At 40.6% G+C, this 18,957-nt stretch overlaps 1 protein-coding gene across 1 annotated transcript in view; it reads left to right on the forward strand.

The window, feature by feature from the left end:
- The first annotated feature begins 201 nt into the window (after window positions 1-201).
- Window positions 202-18,957, forward strand: part of lhx3 (LIM homeobox 3) — a 60,686-nt gene continuing 41,930 nt past the window's right edge. The window contains exons 1-3 of the mRNA XM_078227546.1: window positions 202-292; window positions 15,838-15,978; window positions 16,281-16,452. Coding sequence (XP_078083672.1) covers window positions 202-292; window positions 15,838-15,978; window positions 16,281-16,452 — 404 coding nt within the window. The remainder of the gene's footprint in view (window positions 293-15,837; window positions 15,979-16,280; window positions 16,453-18,957) is intronic.

The following is an 18,957-nucleotide window of genomic DNA, read 5'->3' on the forward strand; positions in this document are numbered from 1 at the left end:
CCAGTGACACATTAGCCCTACAACCGCGAGTGCCTCTCAGCTTGTCGAACTAGCTTGTGCTTTACCAGCGGGAACTACCGCGGTTGAAAAGTTAACCATAACAAACATTGGCGGCGGTGTTGGTGTCTGTGTGTGTGTGGGGGGGGGGGGGGGACAATTCCTTTCCAAAATTGAGATTTGGAGTTTGGTGGAGAATGCAAGATGGATGTTGTTAAAGACCTGAAGCCAGCAGCGAGTTCAAACACAGATATGCTGCACGCTTTGCTAGCCCAGAATGATGATGGACCAAAAGGTATTCGATCATAACCTTGTACAACACCATCCTACTCTCCAGGTATAGAGTCTGTAACTGTGACCTGAGCTCCCTCACCTCAATCCCAAATAATTCTCATCATCTACCTAGACCAACACCTCACCGGCCACATCTAAACATTCGCTGGTGGATTTTGCGCTCTGGGTGTTTGACGGCGTGTTATACAAACAGTCTGATATCAAAAATCAGTCATTAACAGAAATTAGGCTAAAGAGGTTCTCATGCAGTGCCAAGCCTCGAACCAGCCAATTATCTAATTAGATGATAGTTCCCTTTTCGAACTTTTGCACCTGAGCGTTTTACTTAAAACACAGAATCAGCCATAAAATAAACCACCACTCACCCCTACCTCAGGTTAACAATCTTGTTTGGGATTTAATTTGCTAAACATCGTTGATATCGCCAATCTGATGACTCTTAATGTATTATAGTGGTCAACTTTTCGATACAAGCGCGGCGTTCGTGGTGGTACCATAATAATACCTGGAAATAAATGTCAGTGTTATAATTGCGAAACCTAATTAGCTGTTAATGCTGCAATATGATTTTAAAAAATTGTTGAAGATTCTGAGGCCCCATCTAGCGCGCACAGGTCTCTCCCTCTATTATCGGGAGGTCTTGCTCTTATTTCGGTAATGCATCGGATTATAGCTAAACCCGATGGTGGATTAGGGACATGTTGGATGTTCCTGGTGTGGCATAAGCCTGGTCTCCCCTCAAACCCCCTTTCCGCATAGCAGCTAGCAACGTGTTTCTATAAAACGCGCCCCCCCCCCCGTATTTATCAAATTAAATAAGTGTTAAATTCTGATCTCAGTTCTTCAGAGATTTCGTTTGGATTCATCTGTATGTTTTTTAAAGTATGGGTCAGAATAACAAGGGATGCGCCAGTGGCAATTAAGGTGAAGGAAGAGTGGGGCCTCAAATTCCCTTGTCGATGAGTTTAATCGTATACACAATTATATAAAACAACCTAGCTGACGGAGAGAACCGTGTGCATTTAACACTGACCGAAAGTTCCTGTAAATTGCTTATCCCCTTTTGCAATCATACGAAAATATGTTTTTTTTTAAAAGCGTATACGTGCAGTGTCGAAAATCAGTGTTTGTCCCATTTTTATTCTGGGAAGGGAGGCTGCTGTCTTCGCCTCCCCTTCCAGAGAGGGTGCAGTACAGAGCGAACCCGGTTCCAATCCAACGGGACCGAATAGAAAACACAGCGAAAGCCAGAAGTTGATCCTCACACTCTGTCCGGCATCCATTCGAGATAAGCAAGGGAAGTGAATTTGATTTTATTTAAAGAAAGCATCCCATAATAAATTTATTAGATTTAAAAAATTAAACCCGAACAAAATTATTAAAAAGGCTGATTTATTTGGAGTTTAAACTATAAACAGCTCACACAGAAACATCACAAATTAATCACCATTATAATCTATATACAACCACCGCACCGTGCATCTGACTAGAGGAAGATACAACGGAAAGTAGCAAGCTTTGCAAATTCTAGCGGTATATTTAATGATGCAGAGCCTATTGAGGCCTATTATTTGTGATGTTCTGCTGGGCCGTACGCAGAATATTTATATCTGCGTTTCACTATTGGGGTATAAAAACAAACTAGTCGTTTCAATACTTCAACAATTAATGTTGTGCATGGATGCAATTGCGTGTTTGTCTTTCTCTGGTTTTATTCCCGGCTATGCAGTTTTAATATGTCCCGTGAAGTACTTACATTTCACCAACTTGGACTTAGCATGTAAGTATACCCGTGTGTGTGTGTACATGTGTGTGTGTGCATATGTGTGTGTGTGTGTGTGTATGTGTACATATGTGTTGTATGTATGTGTATATATGTGTGTGTGTATATGTGTGAGTATATGTGTGTATGTGCGTGTATGCGTGTGTGTATGTGTATATGTGTATGTGTGTGTATGCATGTGTGTGTATATGTGTGAGTATATGTGTGTGTGTGTTTGTGCATGTGGGTGTGTGTATATGTGTGTGTGTATGTGTGTGTATATGTGTTTGTGTATATGTGTGTGTATATGTGTATATATCTGTATGTGTGTATTTATGTGTGTATATGTGTGTGAGTATATGTGTGTGTGTTTGTGCATGTGTGTGTATATGTATATGTGTGTGTGTATGTGTGTGTGTGTATGTTTGTGTGTGAGTGTACTACTCCCTCCTCCTGACCGGGGAAATCTCGCCTTGGTTCTGAACCTCGCTTGGCTGCTACCGGGGTTGGCGGGACTGCCCTACGAGAAGAGATTGGTTCGACTGTACCTGTATTCTCTGGAATTTAGAAGGTTGAGAGAACATCTGACTGAAATACATAAAATTCTAACAAGGCTGGGACAGATGCAGGGAGGATGTTCTCCCTGGTTGGGGAGTCTAGAACCAGGGGTCACAGTCTCAGGATACCGGCTAGACCATGTAGGACTGCGGTGAGGAAAGAAATCCTCACTCAAAATAATTCTCTACCACAGAAGGCGGCGGAGGCCAATCACTGAATGAATTCAAGAAAGAAATAGATACATTTTAGATTTTAATTGTATCGAGGGGTGTGGGGGGAAAGCGGGCGTTGAGATAGAGACATGATCATATTGAAGGGCCGAATGGCCTACTCCTGCTCCCAGTTTCTCTATCCATTATTCCCGTTTAATTCGCCGTTATCATTTCACTCGCCGTCTTGGTGACATTTATTGGGTTTCACTGGGCGGCAGATTCTTGCTGCATTATTGATGAAGAACCGGATCTTTCCCGTGCTTGGCAAGTCCCAATCGGTTACATCTCTCTCCCCGCTTTCAGCGTCCAAGTGTTTCAGTTTTAACGGGCTGCATTCTGAAAGCGGGGGTGAGGGGTTGGGGGGGATACTTGCAAAATATTACACCTCGTAAACGTGAAGGCAGATGGAAAGGAATCGTACAGCAATTAAAATGAGGCGAATTTATCACATAGAGAGTTTACAGCCAAATGCCAGCCGTTTTTTTGCTGATTCCAAACGGAATTAAATCAGTTTACACATTTGACAGTTTTATTATTGAATAAAGTACCAATTATCAATATTCCACTCCGGGAGTTCGAAATCAAATCGATGATTCAGTCGAGAATTTTATATATCAATAATTTCATGAATACCTGATTAATAATTTTATTAATACATTCATTTAAAACACATTTAAAAAGGTAGGATTTGTTTCCACCCTGTATGATGTGAAGTGGACGGTTCGATTAATAATTTCACTAATGCATTCGTAAACGAACCACATTTAAATGGTAGGATTTGTATCTACTCTGTAAAATGGGAGGACAGTGCTTCGATAAGGAACGCCCATTCAGAAGATAAAACCCCGGAGCATTTGCCTCGTCCTTGTTTGGCGGAGATGAGCTTAACTTTTGACTATGGGCCCGATTTTACCAATCGGAGCCGAAGGGCGGGCTCTGGGCGTAATACAGATCCGCGCCTGGAATCCTCTTTCCAGCGCGCCCATATGCGTTTTGCTGGCTCGGGTCCGATTCGCGCTGTGGGCGGGGCTTAGTGCTGCCGGAACGATCGGAGCTCTGAAATGCGCATGCACAGTTCGAAAAAAATCTGAAGCAGAAAAATAGCAGAGAGAGCGGCTCTCTGACACAGCCCATCTGGGTGGGGCGGGGGGGGGGGGGAGATGGGAGAAGAGGGGGTGTGACGTATCACCTTCTGGGGGTGGGGTGGGAGGGGAGGGGGTGTGACCGATTATCCCCTGGGGGGGGGAGGAGAGGGGGTGTAACGTATCATCCTCTGGGGAGGGGGTGGGAGCGGAGGGGGTGTGACCGATCATCCCCTGGGGGGGGGTGGGAGGAGAGGGGGTGTGACATATCATCCTCTGGGGGGGCGGGGGGGTGGGGTGCGCTGCCACTCTGCGGCCGATCGGTGGGGAGGGAGGGGGCAGGGGATTCCACTGAGGTGAATAATGACAGTCGTGGTGTTTGAAGTATGCGGCCTCTCCGGAGAGGAGGGATTTGTTCCTCCGGTGGGGAGGAGGGATCGGCCGCAGAGTGGCAGTGGAACCGCCTGCCCCCTCCCTCCCCACCGATCGGCCGCAGAGTGGCAGCGCCTCCCCCACCCCTCCCCCAGAGGATGATACATCACACCCCCTCTCCTCCCACCGCCCCTCCCCCCCCCAGGGGATGATACGTCACACCCCCTCTCCTCCTCCCATCCCCCTCCCCCCCCCAGAGGAGGAGCTGGGTCAGAGAGCCATTGCAGTCTCTTACCCCGCTCTTCGAAGACTGCAGCGGCGACTTCGGATTTTTATTCGGCAGGTCAATTAGAGCACGGATCCGCATCGGACCAGAAGACGGTAAAGTGGGATTTGGCGGTAGAGTTGGGCGCGCAGTTCATTAAGTTGATTTAAATGCATGCAAACACATTTAAATCGTCGGGCCACCCGACTCAGGCACAGGCCGGACCCACGCCAGAATCGGGTGTCGGTAAAGCCGCGATCTGCTCGGAATCAGGTGCAGATCGTGGTATCGGCCCGACGCCCAACTTTACCACGATTTTGCGCCCGAAAACGAGCGCGAAGTTTTGGTAAAATCGGGCCCTATGAGTTTGATTTTTGACTGGAGGGTGAGTGGAGAGCAGGCCAAGAGGGGGAGTTTCCAAAGCTGCCTTTAACTAGCCCACCCAGCAGCACTGAAAGGTCTTCATATCACGGCTGAGTTCAAAATCTCCCTTGGCTCTTTGGCCAATTTTAAATGGAATTAATTATCTATTTCTTATTAATATCAGTAAATGTGGGAACGGCTTCATCCCAGTAACCTGATGCAACCGTCACACAATCCAGCCTCCCATCCATTGACTCTGTCTACACTTCCCGTGGAAAAGCAGCCAGCATGATCAAGGACTCCATGCACCCTGGACATTCTCTCTTCTTCCATAGGGAAAAAGATACAAAAGTCTGAGGACACGTACCAACCGACTCAAGAACAGCTTCTTCCCTGCTGCCATCAGACTTTTGAATGGACCTACCTCGCACTAAGTTGATCTTTCTCTACACCCTAGCTATGACTGTAACACTACACTGCACGCTCTCCTTTCCTTCTCTATGAATAGTATGCTTTGTCTGTATGGCACGCAATAAACAATACTTTTCACTGTATACCAATACATGTGACAATAATAAACCAACATCAAATCATGCTGTTTGGGGAATGAAACCTGCCCTAACTGTGACTGCAGAACCGCACCTGAGGGACACTACACATCTAGACTGGAAGTGAAGAGTACATTACAGTGTACGTAAACACCTTGAGAAAATGCTGGAAGATCTCAGCAGGTCTGGCAGCATCTGTAAGGAGGGAAAAGAGCTGACGTTTCGAGTCCAAATGACACTTTGTCAAAGCTTTGGTGACAAAGTGTCATCTGGACTTGGAACGTCAGCTCTTTTCTCTCCTTACAGATGCTGCCAGACCTGCTGAGATTTTCCAGCATTTTCTCTTGAGGTTTCAGATTCCAGCACCCGCAGTAATTTGCTTTTATGCACGAACAGCTGGTTGTGGTACCCCGAAGACATCCACTTTCTCAATGGCGACAGTTTCTCAACAAGGTAGCGATCTACCTATGGGGAGGGCCTTTTGTCCCTGCGTTTTCTGCGGGACTGTAGGAATTCGGTGACCCCCCTCGCCCCCCGCGCTTCCGCCCCCTCCCCCGCAACCTGTCCCCCCCCCCCCCCCCCCCCACCACCGCCACCATCTGGAGGTCACAATGCAAAGTAAGGTTTTGCTTTATTCTCCGTTAGGGAAATGAAGTTCTTAAGCGGTAGCGATGGGAACTGGATTCATTTAATGTCAGTTCATTTAACTGGAAACTTCCACCTTCCTCACCCCCACCGCCTCCACATGAATAGATCATCCTAGATCTACAAATCAGATCGAAGGATCGGAATATCCCTTAAAAATACTAGGACACCAGAACATTTTTTTTCAATCTGGTCCTGTCTATTTCTCGGCGGCTACAATGACAGGTAAAGACCAATCTCACGTTTTAGTCTCAACATTTTTCCTTTCATTTATATTTGGCCCATTCTGCAGACTTCTGTGGCAACTCATCGAACCAAAGGCTACACTACTGACTGGTGCGAATGAGTGTGTGTGAATGTGTGTGTGCCCCTGTGTGTCAGTGTGAATATGTCTGTGTGTGTGTCTGTGTGCGTGTGAATGTGTGTGTTTGTGAGTATGTGTGTCCCTGTGCGTCCGTGTGTCAGTGTGAATATGTCTGTGTGTGAAAGTGTGTGTGCGTGTGCCCCTGTGTGTCTGTGTGAATATGCCTGTGTGTCTGTGTGTGTGTTTGTGTGAGTGTGTGTGTGTGAGTCTATGAGTGTGTGTGCCTGTGTGTTTGTGTGAGAGTGTGTGTGTGTGTGTGTGTGTGTCAGCAATGAAAATTTTCCTGAGATCGGGAGGGGAATTGGGCACAACTAAAGAGTTCGGGTTGCTTCATAAGCCCACTTTTTTGACTGGAACTGACACTGTTTAAAATTTGTACATAAAGCGGAAACACTCATTTTCATTACATCCAGGGGTTCACGCTTTTAAATGGAATTGTTCGGCACGGGAAAAACTGAATGAAAGCCAATATGCTCTGCACTAAACATTATTGCTTTAACGCTCGAACAGTAATATTTCACACTGTATTCACACAGTAATATTTCACACTGTATTCAGACAGTAATTAATATTTCACACAGTATTCACACAGAATTATTTCACACTGTATTCAGACAGTAATTAATACTTCACACTGTATTAGACAGTAATTAATATTTTACACTGTATTCACACAGTAATATTTCACACTGTATTCAGACAGTAATATTTCACATTGTATTCAGACAGTAATTAATATTTCACACTGTATTCACACAGTAATATTTCACATTGTATTCACACAGTAATTAATATTTCACACTGTATTCACACAGTAATATTTCACACTGTATTCACACAGTAATATTTCACACAGTATTCAGACAGTAATATTTCACACTGTATTCAGACAGTAATTAATATTTTACACTGTATTCACAGTAATATTTCACACAGTATTCACACAGTAATATTTTGTACTGTATTCAGACAGTAATTAATATTTCACACTGTATTCAGACAGTAATTAATATTTTACACTGTATTCACACAGTAATATTTCACACTGTATTCAGACAGTAATTAATATTTCACACTGTATTCATACAGTAATATTTCACACTGTATTCAGACAGTAATTTATATTTCACACTGTATTCAGACAGTAATTAATATTTTACACTGTATTCACACAGTAATATTTCACACTGTAATCAGACAGTAATTAATATTTCACACTGTATTCACACTGTAATATTTCACACTGTATTCAGACAGTAATATTTCACACTGTATTCAGACAGTAATTAATATTTCACACTGTCTTCAGACAGAAATTAATATTTTACACTGTATTCATACAGTAATATTTCACACTGTATTCAGACAGTAATTAATACTTTACACTGTATTCACACAGTAATATTTCACACTGTATTCACACAGTAATATTTCACACTGTATTCAGACAGTAATTAATATTTTACACTGTATTCACACAGTAATATTTCACACAGTATTCACACAGTAATATTTTGCACTGCATTCAGACAGTAATTAATATTTCACACAGTCTTCAGACAGTAATTAATATTTCACACTGTATTCACACAGTAATTGATATTTCACACTGTATTCAGCGAGTAGTTAATCTTTCACAATGTATTCAGACAGTAATATTTCACACTGTATTCAGACTGCAATTAATGTTTCACACTGTATTCAGACAGTAATATTTCACACTGTATTCAGACAGTAATTAATATTTCACACTGTATTGAGACAGTAATACTTCAAACTGTATTCAGACTGTAAGTAATATTTCACACTATTCTGGCAGTAATTAATGTTTCACACTGTATTCAGACAGTAATATTTCACATTGTATTAACACAGTAATTAATATTTCACACTGTATTCAGAGAGTAATTAATATTTCACACTGTATTCGGACAGTAATATTTCACACTGTATTAAGACAGTATTGTTTCACACTGTATTCAGACAATAATTAATGTTTCACACTGTATTTGGACAGTAATTAATATTTCAAACTGTATCCTGACAGTCATATTTCACATTGTATACAGGCAGTAATATTTCACACTGCATTTGGGCAGTAATTACTATTTGACACTGTATTCAGACAGTAATATTTCACACTGCATTCAGTCAGTAAATAATATTTCACACTGTATTCAGACAGTAATATTTCAAACTATATTCAGATGGTAAGTAATATTTCATACTGTATTCGGGCAGTATTTAATATTTCACACTGTATTAAGACAGAAATATTTTACACTGTATTCGGACAGTAATATTTCACAGTGTATTCGGACTGTAATTAATATTTCACACTGTATTCAGGCAGTAATTAATATTGCACACTGTATTCGGAGAATAATATTTCACACTGTATTCAGACAGTAATTAATAATTCACACTGTATTCAGACAGTAATTAATATTTCAGTCTGTATTCAGACAGTAATATTTCATACTGTATTTGTACTGTAATTAATATTTCATACTGTATTCGGACAGTAATATTTCATACTGTATTCGGACAGTAATTAATATTTCACACTGTATTCAGGCAGTAATATTTCACACTGTATTCAGACAGTAATGAACATTTCTCACTGCATTCAGACAGTGATATTTCACATTGTATTCGGACAGTAATTAATATTTCACTCTGTATTCGGACAGTAATATTTCACACCATATTTGGGCAGTAATTAATATTTCACTCTGTATTCAGAGAGTAATTAATATTACACATTGTATTCGGACACTAATGTTTCACAGTGTATTCAGAAAGTAATTAATATTTCGCACTGTATTCAGACAGTAATATTTCACAGTGTATTCAGACAGTAATATTTCACAGTGTATTCAAATAGTAATTAATATTTCACACTGTATTCAGACAGTAATATTTCACAGTGTATTCAAATAGTAATTAATATTTCACACTGTATTCAGACAGTAATATTTCACACCATATTTGGGCAGTAGTTAATATTTCACTCTGTATTCAGGCAGTAATTAATATTACACATTGTATTCGGACAGTAATTAGAACATAAGAACATAAGAACTAGGAGCAGAAGTAGGGCATTTGGCCCCTCGAGCCTGCTCTGCCATTCAATAAGCTCATGGCTGATCATTTCATGGACTCAGCTCCACTTACCTGCCCGCTCACCATAACCCTTAATTCCTTTACTGTTCAAACATTTATCTATCCTTGCCTTAAAAATATTCAATGAGGTAGCCCCAGCTGCTTCACTGGACAAGGAATTCCATAGATTCACAACCCTTTGTGTGAAGAAGTTCCTCAGTCTTAAATCTGTTCCCCCTTATTTTGAGGCCATACCCCCTAGTTCTAGTTTCACCTGCCAGTGGAAACAACTTCCCTGCTTCTATCTTATCTATTCCCTTCATAATCTTATATGTTTCTATAAGATCTCCCCTCATTCTTCTGAATTACAATGAGTATAGCCCCAGTCTACTTAGTCTCTCCACATAAGCCAACCCTCTCAACTCTGGAATCAACCTTGTGAATCTCCTCTGCACCCCCTCCAGTGCCATACATCCTTTCTCAAGTAAGGAGACCAAAACTGTACACAGTACTCCAGGTGTGGCCTCACCAGCACCTTATACAGCTTCAACATAACCTCGTTGTTTTTAAACTCTATCCCTCTAGCAATGAAGGACAAAATTCCATTTGCCTTCTTAATTACCTGCTGCACCCGCAAACCAACTCCTTGTGATTCTTGTACAAAGACACCAGGTCCCTCTGCACAGCAGCATGCTACAATTTTTTACCACTTAAATAATACTCCATTTTGCTGTTATTCCTGCCAAAATGGATGACCTCACATTTACCAACATCTGCCAGATCCTCGCCCACTCACTTCGACTATCAATATCCCTTTGCAGACTTTCAGCATTCTCTGCATACTTTGCTCTGCCACTCACCTTAGTGTCATCTGTGAATTTTGACACACTACACTTGGTCCCCAACTCCAAATCATCTATGTAAATCGTAAACAATTGCGGTTCCAACACTGATCCCTGAGGCATAACACTAGTCACTGATCGCCAACCAGAAAAACAGCCATTTACCCCCACTCTTTGCTTTCTGTTAGTTAACCAATCCTCTATCCATGCTAATACATTACCCGTAACACCGTGCTCCTTTATCTTATGTAGCAGTAACTAATATTTGACGCTGTATTTGGACAGTAATGAATATTTCACGCTGTATTTGCACAGTAATTAGTATTTCACACTGTATTCAGGCAGTAATATTTCACACTGTATTCAGGCAGTAATATTTCACACTGTATTCAAACTGTAATTAATATTTCACACTGTATTCAGACTGTAATTAATATTTCATGATGTATTTGCACAATAATTAATATTTCACACTGCATTCAGACAGTAATATTTCACACTGTATTCAGACAGTAATTAATATTTCACACTGTGTTCAGACAGTAATATTTCACACTGCATTCAGACAGTAATATTTTACACTGCATTCAGACAATAATATTTCACACTGCATTCAGACAGTAATTACTATTTCACACTGTATTCAGACAGTAATATTTCACACTATATTCAGACAGTAATTAATATTTCACACTGTGTTCAGACAGTAATATTTCACACTGTATTCAGACAGTAATTAATATTTCACAATGTATTCAGACAGTAATATTTCACACTGTATTCAGACAGTAATTAATATTTCACACTGTATTCAGACAGTAATAGTTCACACTGCATTCAGACAGTAATATTTCCCACTGTATTTGGGCCATAATTAATATTTCACACTGTATTCAGGCAGTAATATTTCACACTGTATTCAGACAGTAATATTTCACACTGTATTCAGACAGTAATTAATGTTTCACACTGTATTTGGACTGTAATCAATATATCACACTGTATTCAGACAGTAATATTTCACACTGTATTCAGACAGTAATATATCGCACTGTATTCAGACAGTAGTATTTCACACTGTATTCAGACTGTAATTAATATTTCACATTGTATTCAGACAGTAAGTATTAATTCACACGATTCAGACAGCAATATTTCACACTGTATTCAGACTGTAATTAATATTTCACACTGTATTCAGAGAGTAATTAATTTTTCACACTGTATTCAGACTGTAATATTTCACACTCTATCCAGGCAGTAATATTTTGCACTGTATTTGGGGAGCAATTAATATTTCACACTGTATTCAGACAGTAATATTTCACACTGTATTCAGAGAGTAATTAATATTTCACACTATATTCAGACAGTAATATTTCACACTGTATTCAGACAGTATTATTTCAGACTGTATTCAGACAGTAATTAATATTTCACACTGTATTCAGACAGTAATATTTCACACTGTATTTGGACAGTAATATTTCACACTGTATTCCAACAGTAATATTTCACACTGTAATCAGGCAAAAATGTATATTTCACACTGTATTCAGGCAAAAATTTATATTTCACACTCTATTCGGACAGTAATATTTCACGCTGCATTCAAACAGTAATATTTCACACTGTATTCAGGCAGAAATTAATATTTCACACTGTATTCAGGCAGTCAGGTTTTGCACTGTATTTGGAGAGTAATTAATATTTCACACTGTATTCAGACAGTAATATTTCACACTGTATTCAGGCAAAAATTTATATTTCATACTATATTCGGACAGTGATTAATATTTCAGTCTATATTCAGACAGTAATATTTCACGCTGTATTTGCACAGTAATTAATATTTCACACTGTATTCAGACAATAATATTTCACACTATATTCAGACAGTAATTAATATTTCACACTGTATTCGGACAGGGATTAATATTCCAACCTATATTCACACAGTACTATTACAAATTAAATTCAGACAGTAATTTATACTTTAGTCTGCATTCAGACAGTAATATTTCACCCTGTATTCAGACAGTAATAATTCACACTGTATTCCGACAGTAATTAATATTTCACACTGTATTTGGACAGTAATTAATAATTCACACTGTATTCAGACAGAAATTAATATTACACACTGTATTCGGACAGTAATATTTCACACTCTATTTGGAAAGTAATTAATATTTCACATTGTATTCAGGCAGTAATTAATATTTCACACTGCATTGAGGCAGTAATTAATATTTCACACTGTATTCTGGCAGAAATTAATATTTTACACTATATTCAGGCACTAATATTTCACACTGTATTTGGACAGTAATATTTCACACTGTATTCTGACAATAATATTTCACACTGTATTTGGACAGTAATTAATATTTCACATTGTAATCTGGAAGAAATTAATATTTTACACTATATTCAAACATTAATATTTCACACTGTATTCAGACAATAATATTTCACACTGTATTTGGACAGTAATTAATATTTCACATTGTATTCAGACAGTAATTAATATTTCACACTGTAATCTGGAAGAAATTAATATTTTACACTATATTCAAACGTTAATATTTCACACTGTATTCAGACAGCAATAATTCACACTGTATTTGGACAGTAATTAATATTTCACACAGTATTCAGACAGTAATTAATATTTCACGCTGCATTCGAACAGTAATATTTCACACTGTATTCTGGCAGTAATTAATATTTTACACTGTATTCAGACAATAATATTCCACTGTATTCAGACAGTAATTAATCATTCACATTTTATTCAGGCAGAAATTAATATTTCACATTGTATTCAGACAGTAATTAATATTTCACACTGTATTCAGACAGTAATATTTCACACTGTATTCTGGCAGTAATTAATATTTTACACTGTATTCAGACAGTAATTAATAATTCACATTGTATTCAAACAGTAATATTTCACACTGTATTTGGACAGTAATTAATATTTCACACTGTATTCGACAGTGATATTTCACACTATTCACACAGTAATATTTTATTTTGTATTCAGGCAGTAATTAATATTTCACACTATTCACACAGTAATATTTTATTTTGTATTCAGGCAGTAATTAATATTTCACGCTCTATTCAGGCAGTAACATTTCACACTGTATTCAGACATAAATTAATATTTCACACTGTATTTAGACAGCAATTAGTATTTCACACTATATTCGGACAGTAATTAATATTTCTCACTGTATTCAGACAGTAATATTTCACACTGTATTCGGACAGTAATTAATCTTTCACACTGCATTCAGACAGTAATTAATATTTCACTCATTCGGACAGTAATATTTCACACTGCATTCTTACTATAATCCTGAATTTCTTGCAAATCGGAGCCGTTAAATCTAAGTTTTGCTGAAGGAATATTTTTGAAGTGTTTAGTCTTGGACAATTCGCAAGGACACCAATGTCAGGTGAAAGCAACAAATTCGCAACTTGGACAAAAAGTCTAATTATTTTCGGCAAGGCTTCGGATCTGAACTACAAAGCGGCTCCTTAAATATTTGTTTTAACATTGGTTAAACCGTTTATTTTTTCACGATTGTCCTTGTGAACTTAGGGTTAATAATATCGGGAAGATTAATTTTCCAACAAATGCAAAAATACCGCTTGCTAAATTGTCGAAGAACTGCGTTGATGGTTTGACGGCGCCGATGCGGATTCACTTTAACCCCTCGGAAATCAGCCCCCTTGTGCAGAGGCTGTGTCTGATTTCCCGTTTGCCGTAGAATGTAATTATCCCGGATAATAAATTGCCATGTTAATTTTAAACGCCGTTTAATCCCTTCGATAGAAATGGCTCAGTGTCACACGCCGGGGCTGTTAAAAAGGGGGGCTCGTATCGTGAATGCAGCTCCCAGTCTGCAGTGTACATTCCCTTTAAATTAGTGGCTGTTGCAACGAACAATTTTTATTTTGAGTGGGCGGAAGTTTCCTTGTCGTCTGTTGCTGGAAATTGTAGAAATCAATTTCACTTTTATTAAACCTCAGCTCGTTTCAATATTGCTGGCTTGGATAGCAAATCGGGCACAAAAATTCTGAGAAATATCCCTTTAGCCACCTGCCCCCACAAACAAAATCAGCGAGAAGTTCAACATCTTGTGACGATTAGAATGATAGAAAGCCTGATAGTTTTTTTTAAAAATAAATCTAATAATTCCCTAGAGCAATAACTGCAGAAGGTTAGTAGAAACAAAACAAATGCGTAGACCTTGTATTTCGATAAAACACTTGAAAACTAAATGTAAATGTCTGATCCAGAAATTGGGAACATGTTATATGAATGTGTATGTATCTCCTCATGTCACTTTGCAAGTCTCTTGCGGGAGACATGTTTGACCTGGGAAGCTGGAGGCGGCGAAGCCAACATTTGCCCCCGGAGAAGCAGTGATTGGGGATTTCACTTTCTGTTAAGTGGCAGAGAGGCAACTGGTTTGTAATTGGGAACATGCCGGGAAGTGATGGTGTCTTTCAGAAGGTTCCTATCTATATGGGGGAGGGGGTAGTGGGGGGGGGGGGGGGGGGTGGAGGGGGGGTTACTACCTGGCCTTCCATTTTCAGATTGGCTGCTCCGCGTGGCTCCCAGAAATTGGTGACCCACCCTTCCCCCCATCCGCAAACTACCCCGCCGCCCTGATTTTATTTTGGTCATCGAATTAGCTTGGGGTTAATTTTGAAGGGGTTACCTCCAAAAAGCTACCCTGAATGGGGCCCGCTTGGTGCTGTGGCAGTGTCTCCAGGAGGGGACATTCTCCATTCAGTGGGAGAGCTGGGAGGGTGTATATAAAAGGGGTTGGTTTTGTTCATTCCCCCCCTCTCCCTCCTTTACCTCCCTACCCTCAATAACACCCACCCCCGGCCTCCCCCCCCCCCCCCCCCCCCACCTCAGGCTGCTGACACCAGAAGACACCGTTGAAAAATATTCCGCCCGGTTCCTTTAACCATCCGGAGGTCACAATGCAGAGTAAGGTTTTGCTTTATTCTCCGTTAGGGAGAAGATGGGAACTAGATTTTATCGTTATGTCTGTTCACTTACCGCTCTCCCCCTCCATCCCCACCTCTCCCATACGGGGAGATAATCTCAGATCTACAAATAAGGCGGGAATACTCCTTTTTTTTCTACAAAAAAAACGAAGACAGCAGCAGCAAAAACAGAGACGTTTGGAACTGGTCTTGGCTGTTTCAGAACTGAATTGCTGGCCAGTATTGTTGAGACTGAAGGTGTGACAGTCACCTGTCTGTGTGGATGTATGTGTGTGCCCCGATATGGGCTGTCAACCTTGGAGCCTGACTTTAGCTGGCAAGTTCCATTTCTTATGAAAATGAACGAGAGCCTTTATTTAATGCTACACAATCCATTCGCTGAATTCAGCATCGGCAATTGATTTGAGTTCAGCTCCTATAACTTGTTCAAGCGGCAACCTTCAGGACATGTTCCCGTCCCTCCTGGCATTGTTCCTATTTCGATACAATGGAAGGATCCACAATTACTCAAAAATATCCGCTCTGGAAGGCTTCGGGTTGCATTTATCTGTAAAATTACTTGTATGTAAATTGCCTTGTATGTAAATGTCACCCCAGATGATGTGTGGGAAAATGTTCAGATGCAAATTCCATTTGCTCAGAACTCGCCTTTTTTATCTTTCAATTGCAAATTAAACGGGATTTTCGCTTTATTCGTCCCCCTCCAGATTAGCTGTTCTGTGGCGATTCTTGTTTTTAAAATTGTTACAGCGTTCGCGGCATGTTTTTTTTATGTTGTTGCCTGGACTAAACGAAGAGTGTTGTGTGTTGTGTTGGTGTGTGTGTGTACAGATATTCCACTATGCGCCGGCTGCAATCAACATATCGTGGACAGGTTCATTCTAAAGGTCCTGGATCGCCACTGGCACAGCAAGTGTTTAAAATGCGGCGACTGTGAGAAGCAACTGACCGAGAAATGCTTCAGTCGAGGCGACAGCGTTTACTGCAAAGAGGATTTCTTCAAGTAAGTGCTCTCTCCCTGTCTGTCTGAACCGTCTATCGTTCCACACACACACACACACACGCACGGTTTGGCTGATGGTTTGGGAAAATTAATTCTCCAGCCGTTCACGTCTCACGTCTCGCTGCCAGCGAGAACGGAGAATTTGACGCTCAGCCTAATCTCCGTCCCCTGCAGCGGGAGAGGAGAATCCCATCTTGCGGGCGAGGTCGGAGAATCCAGCCCAGGATTATTTGCGACACCTCTCAGGCGGGGGGAAGAACGACTATAAAAGAAAGACTGGCAACTTGCTTCAACCGTACAAAAGCAAGAATCGAAATAAGATTCAACGAAAAGTCCTTTTCACTGTCTTCATAAAACAGAACAGAAAAATGCTGGAAATACTCAGCAGGCCCGACAGCCCCTGTGGAGAGAGGAAAACAGACTGAGGCCTGTGACCTTAGACTACGATGTGGAGATGCCGGCGGCCACTCACCTGAAGAAGGGGCTTGGAGCTCCGAAAGCTTGTGTGGCTTTTGCTACCAAATAAACCTGTTGGACTTTAACCTGGTGTTGTTAAACTTCTTACCTTAGAATACAGCATTTCCAGCATTTTTGCTTTTAGTTTAGATTTCCAGCACCCGCTGGGTGTTGCTCTTGTTCACCACTTGGTTTCAATTAAATCCAGAGATCATCCAGACTCGAAACAATAGCCGTATTCTCTCTCCACAGATGCTGTCAGACCTGCTGAGATTTCCAGCATTTTCTGTTTCAGTTTAAAATTAATTGACCTATATTTAAACAAAAAGTTCCCGAAGAGATACCTGTACCCAATCCTACTAAATAGGACCATAAGAATATAGCTCTTAATATAGAATATTTTGGGGAAAAAAGTATATATAAAAGTAATTATATATTATTACATATAAGAGTCAATACTTGTCCCTTGCTTGAACACTGGTGACAAGAGTTGGATAGAGCACTGAACCCCACTCCTCATTTTAACCGCTGGCTGAGAACATACAAAGTTTTTATTTCAATTACTTGATTTTGCATGTATTTAAAAACTTATGATAAAGTTGCTGACTTTAATCAACTGCAGTGATCTCACCCAGGTTTCTACCTCAGAAACTCGTGGGTTCAAAGGCGTACTCCAGGACCTAGGGCACCTACTCCAGGCTGGCACTCAGGCGGTGCAGTACTTGCGGGAGGGCTACATTGTCCCAGGTGCTCCGAGCCCCTCACAGCGAGGCCTCGTCTTTCCTCTCTCAAGTCAACATCAAAAATCTGATTACAGTGTTTCTAAGGACAGCTGGGGAGGTCCACCACCCCCTCCCCCCCCCCCCCCCCCCACCTTCCATGTGTCCGGGCCAATATCTATCCTTCAACCAACACCTCAGATCGGATAGTTTGGTCATTATTGCGGTTGCTGAGGAGTGAGGTACTGTGCCCAATCCCACGCTGTCACCAGTGTTCAAATAATGGACCAGTATTCACTCTGTATAAGTAAATTTATATATACTTTCTTCAAAAAATATATTGTTTGTTGGATCCTGCTGTGCATGTTTTGGTTGCTCAGTTGTAACAGCGACTACACCTCAAAAGCAATTTATTAGCAGTTAAAAGCGCTTTGGGACTGCAGGTGAACGGCGCTATAGCAACGCAAGTCGCTTCCATTCAGCAGAAAAGGATCGGTGTTTATATTTCCAGCCAGTTAAATTTTTTAAAAACAAAAAGAAAGCTCAGATGATCCCAGAGAAACACATGGATTCCGGGTCAGGGGTCGGAGTGTATTTAAAAGGAAATCGCGCAAGCGTTTGAATGTTGCAGATTTCCGATTTTAGATGATCGCTTTCATCTGAGCGAGTTTACCACCAAAGATATCCACCACAACACAGGAAAAACAGACATCCCCTGTCACTGACCGCTGTGAAGTTGAACCATTGTACCACATGCATTTCAAACTTGTCTTCTTGACTTAACAGGAATAGTTCCCATTTATTATATGCTAGGGACTGATGTATCTGTGTATATTGTAAATTTCTATATTTGAACTTTATATTTATTAGGCACTTGCATACCTTTTTTGTTTCATATTTACTTAAAACCGTTTGTATTCTGGCTCTTAATTCGGTGCCCTTGACTTCCCAATAGTAGCTATTGGGGCAGCACGGTGGCACAGTGGTTAGCACTGCTGCCTCACAACACCAGGGACCCCGAGTCTGTGCGGAGTCTGCACGTTCTCCCCGTGTCTGCGTGAGTTTCCTCCGAGTGCTCCGGTTTCCTCCCACAGTCCGAAAGGGGCACTGGTTAGGTGCATTGACCATGCTAAATTCTCTCTCAGTGCACCCGAACGGGCGCCGGCGTGTGGGATTTTCACAGTAACTTCACTGCAGTGTTAATGTAAGCCGACTTGTGACACGGATAAATAAATATTTGTTTAAAATCATTAGCGATAACCTTAGCAAATTTCCTACTGAATTTAAGATTTGGAAAGTGATCGCTGGCTGTTTCACATGGGTTGGAGTG

This window comes from Mustelus asterias, chromosome 13, assembly GCF_964213995.1.
Source record: "Mustelus asterias chromosome 13, sMusAst1.hap1.1, whole genome shotgun sequence".
Taxonomy (NCBI): Eukaryota; Metazoa; Chordata; class Chondrichthyes; order Carcharhiniformes; family Triakidae; genus Mustelus; species Mustelus asterias.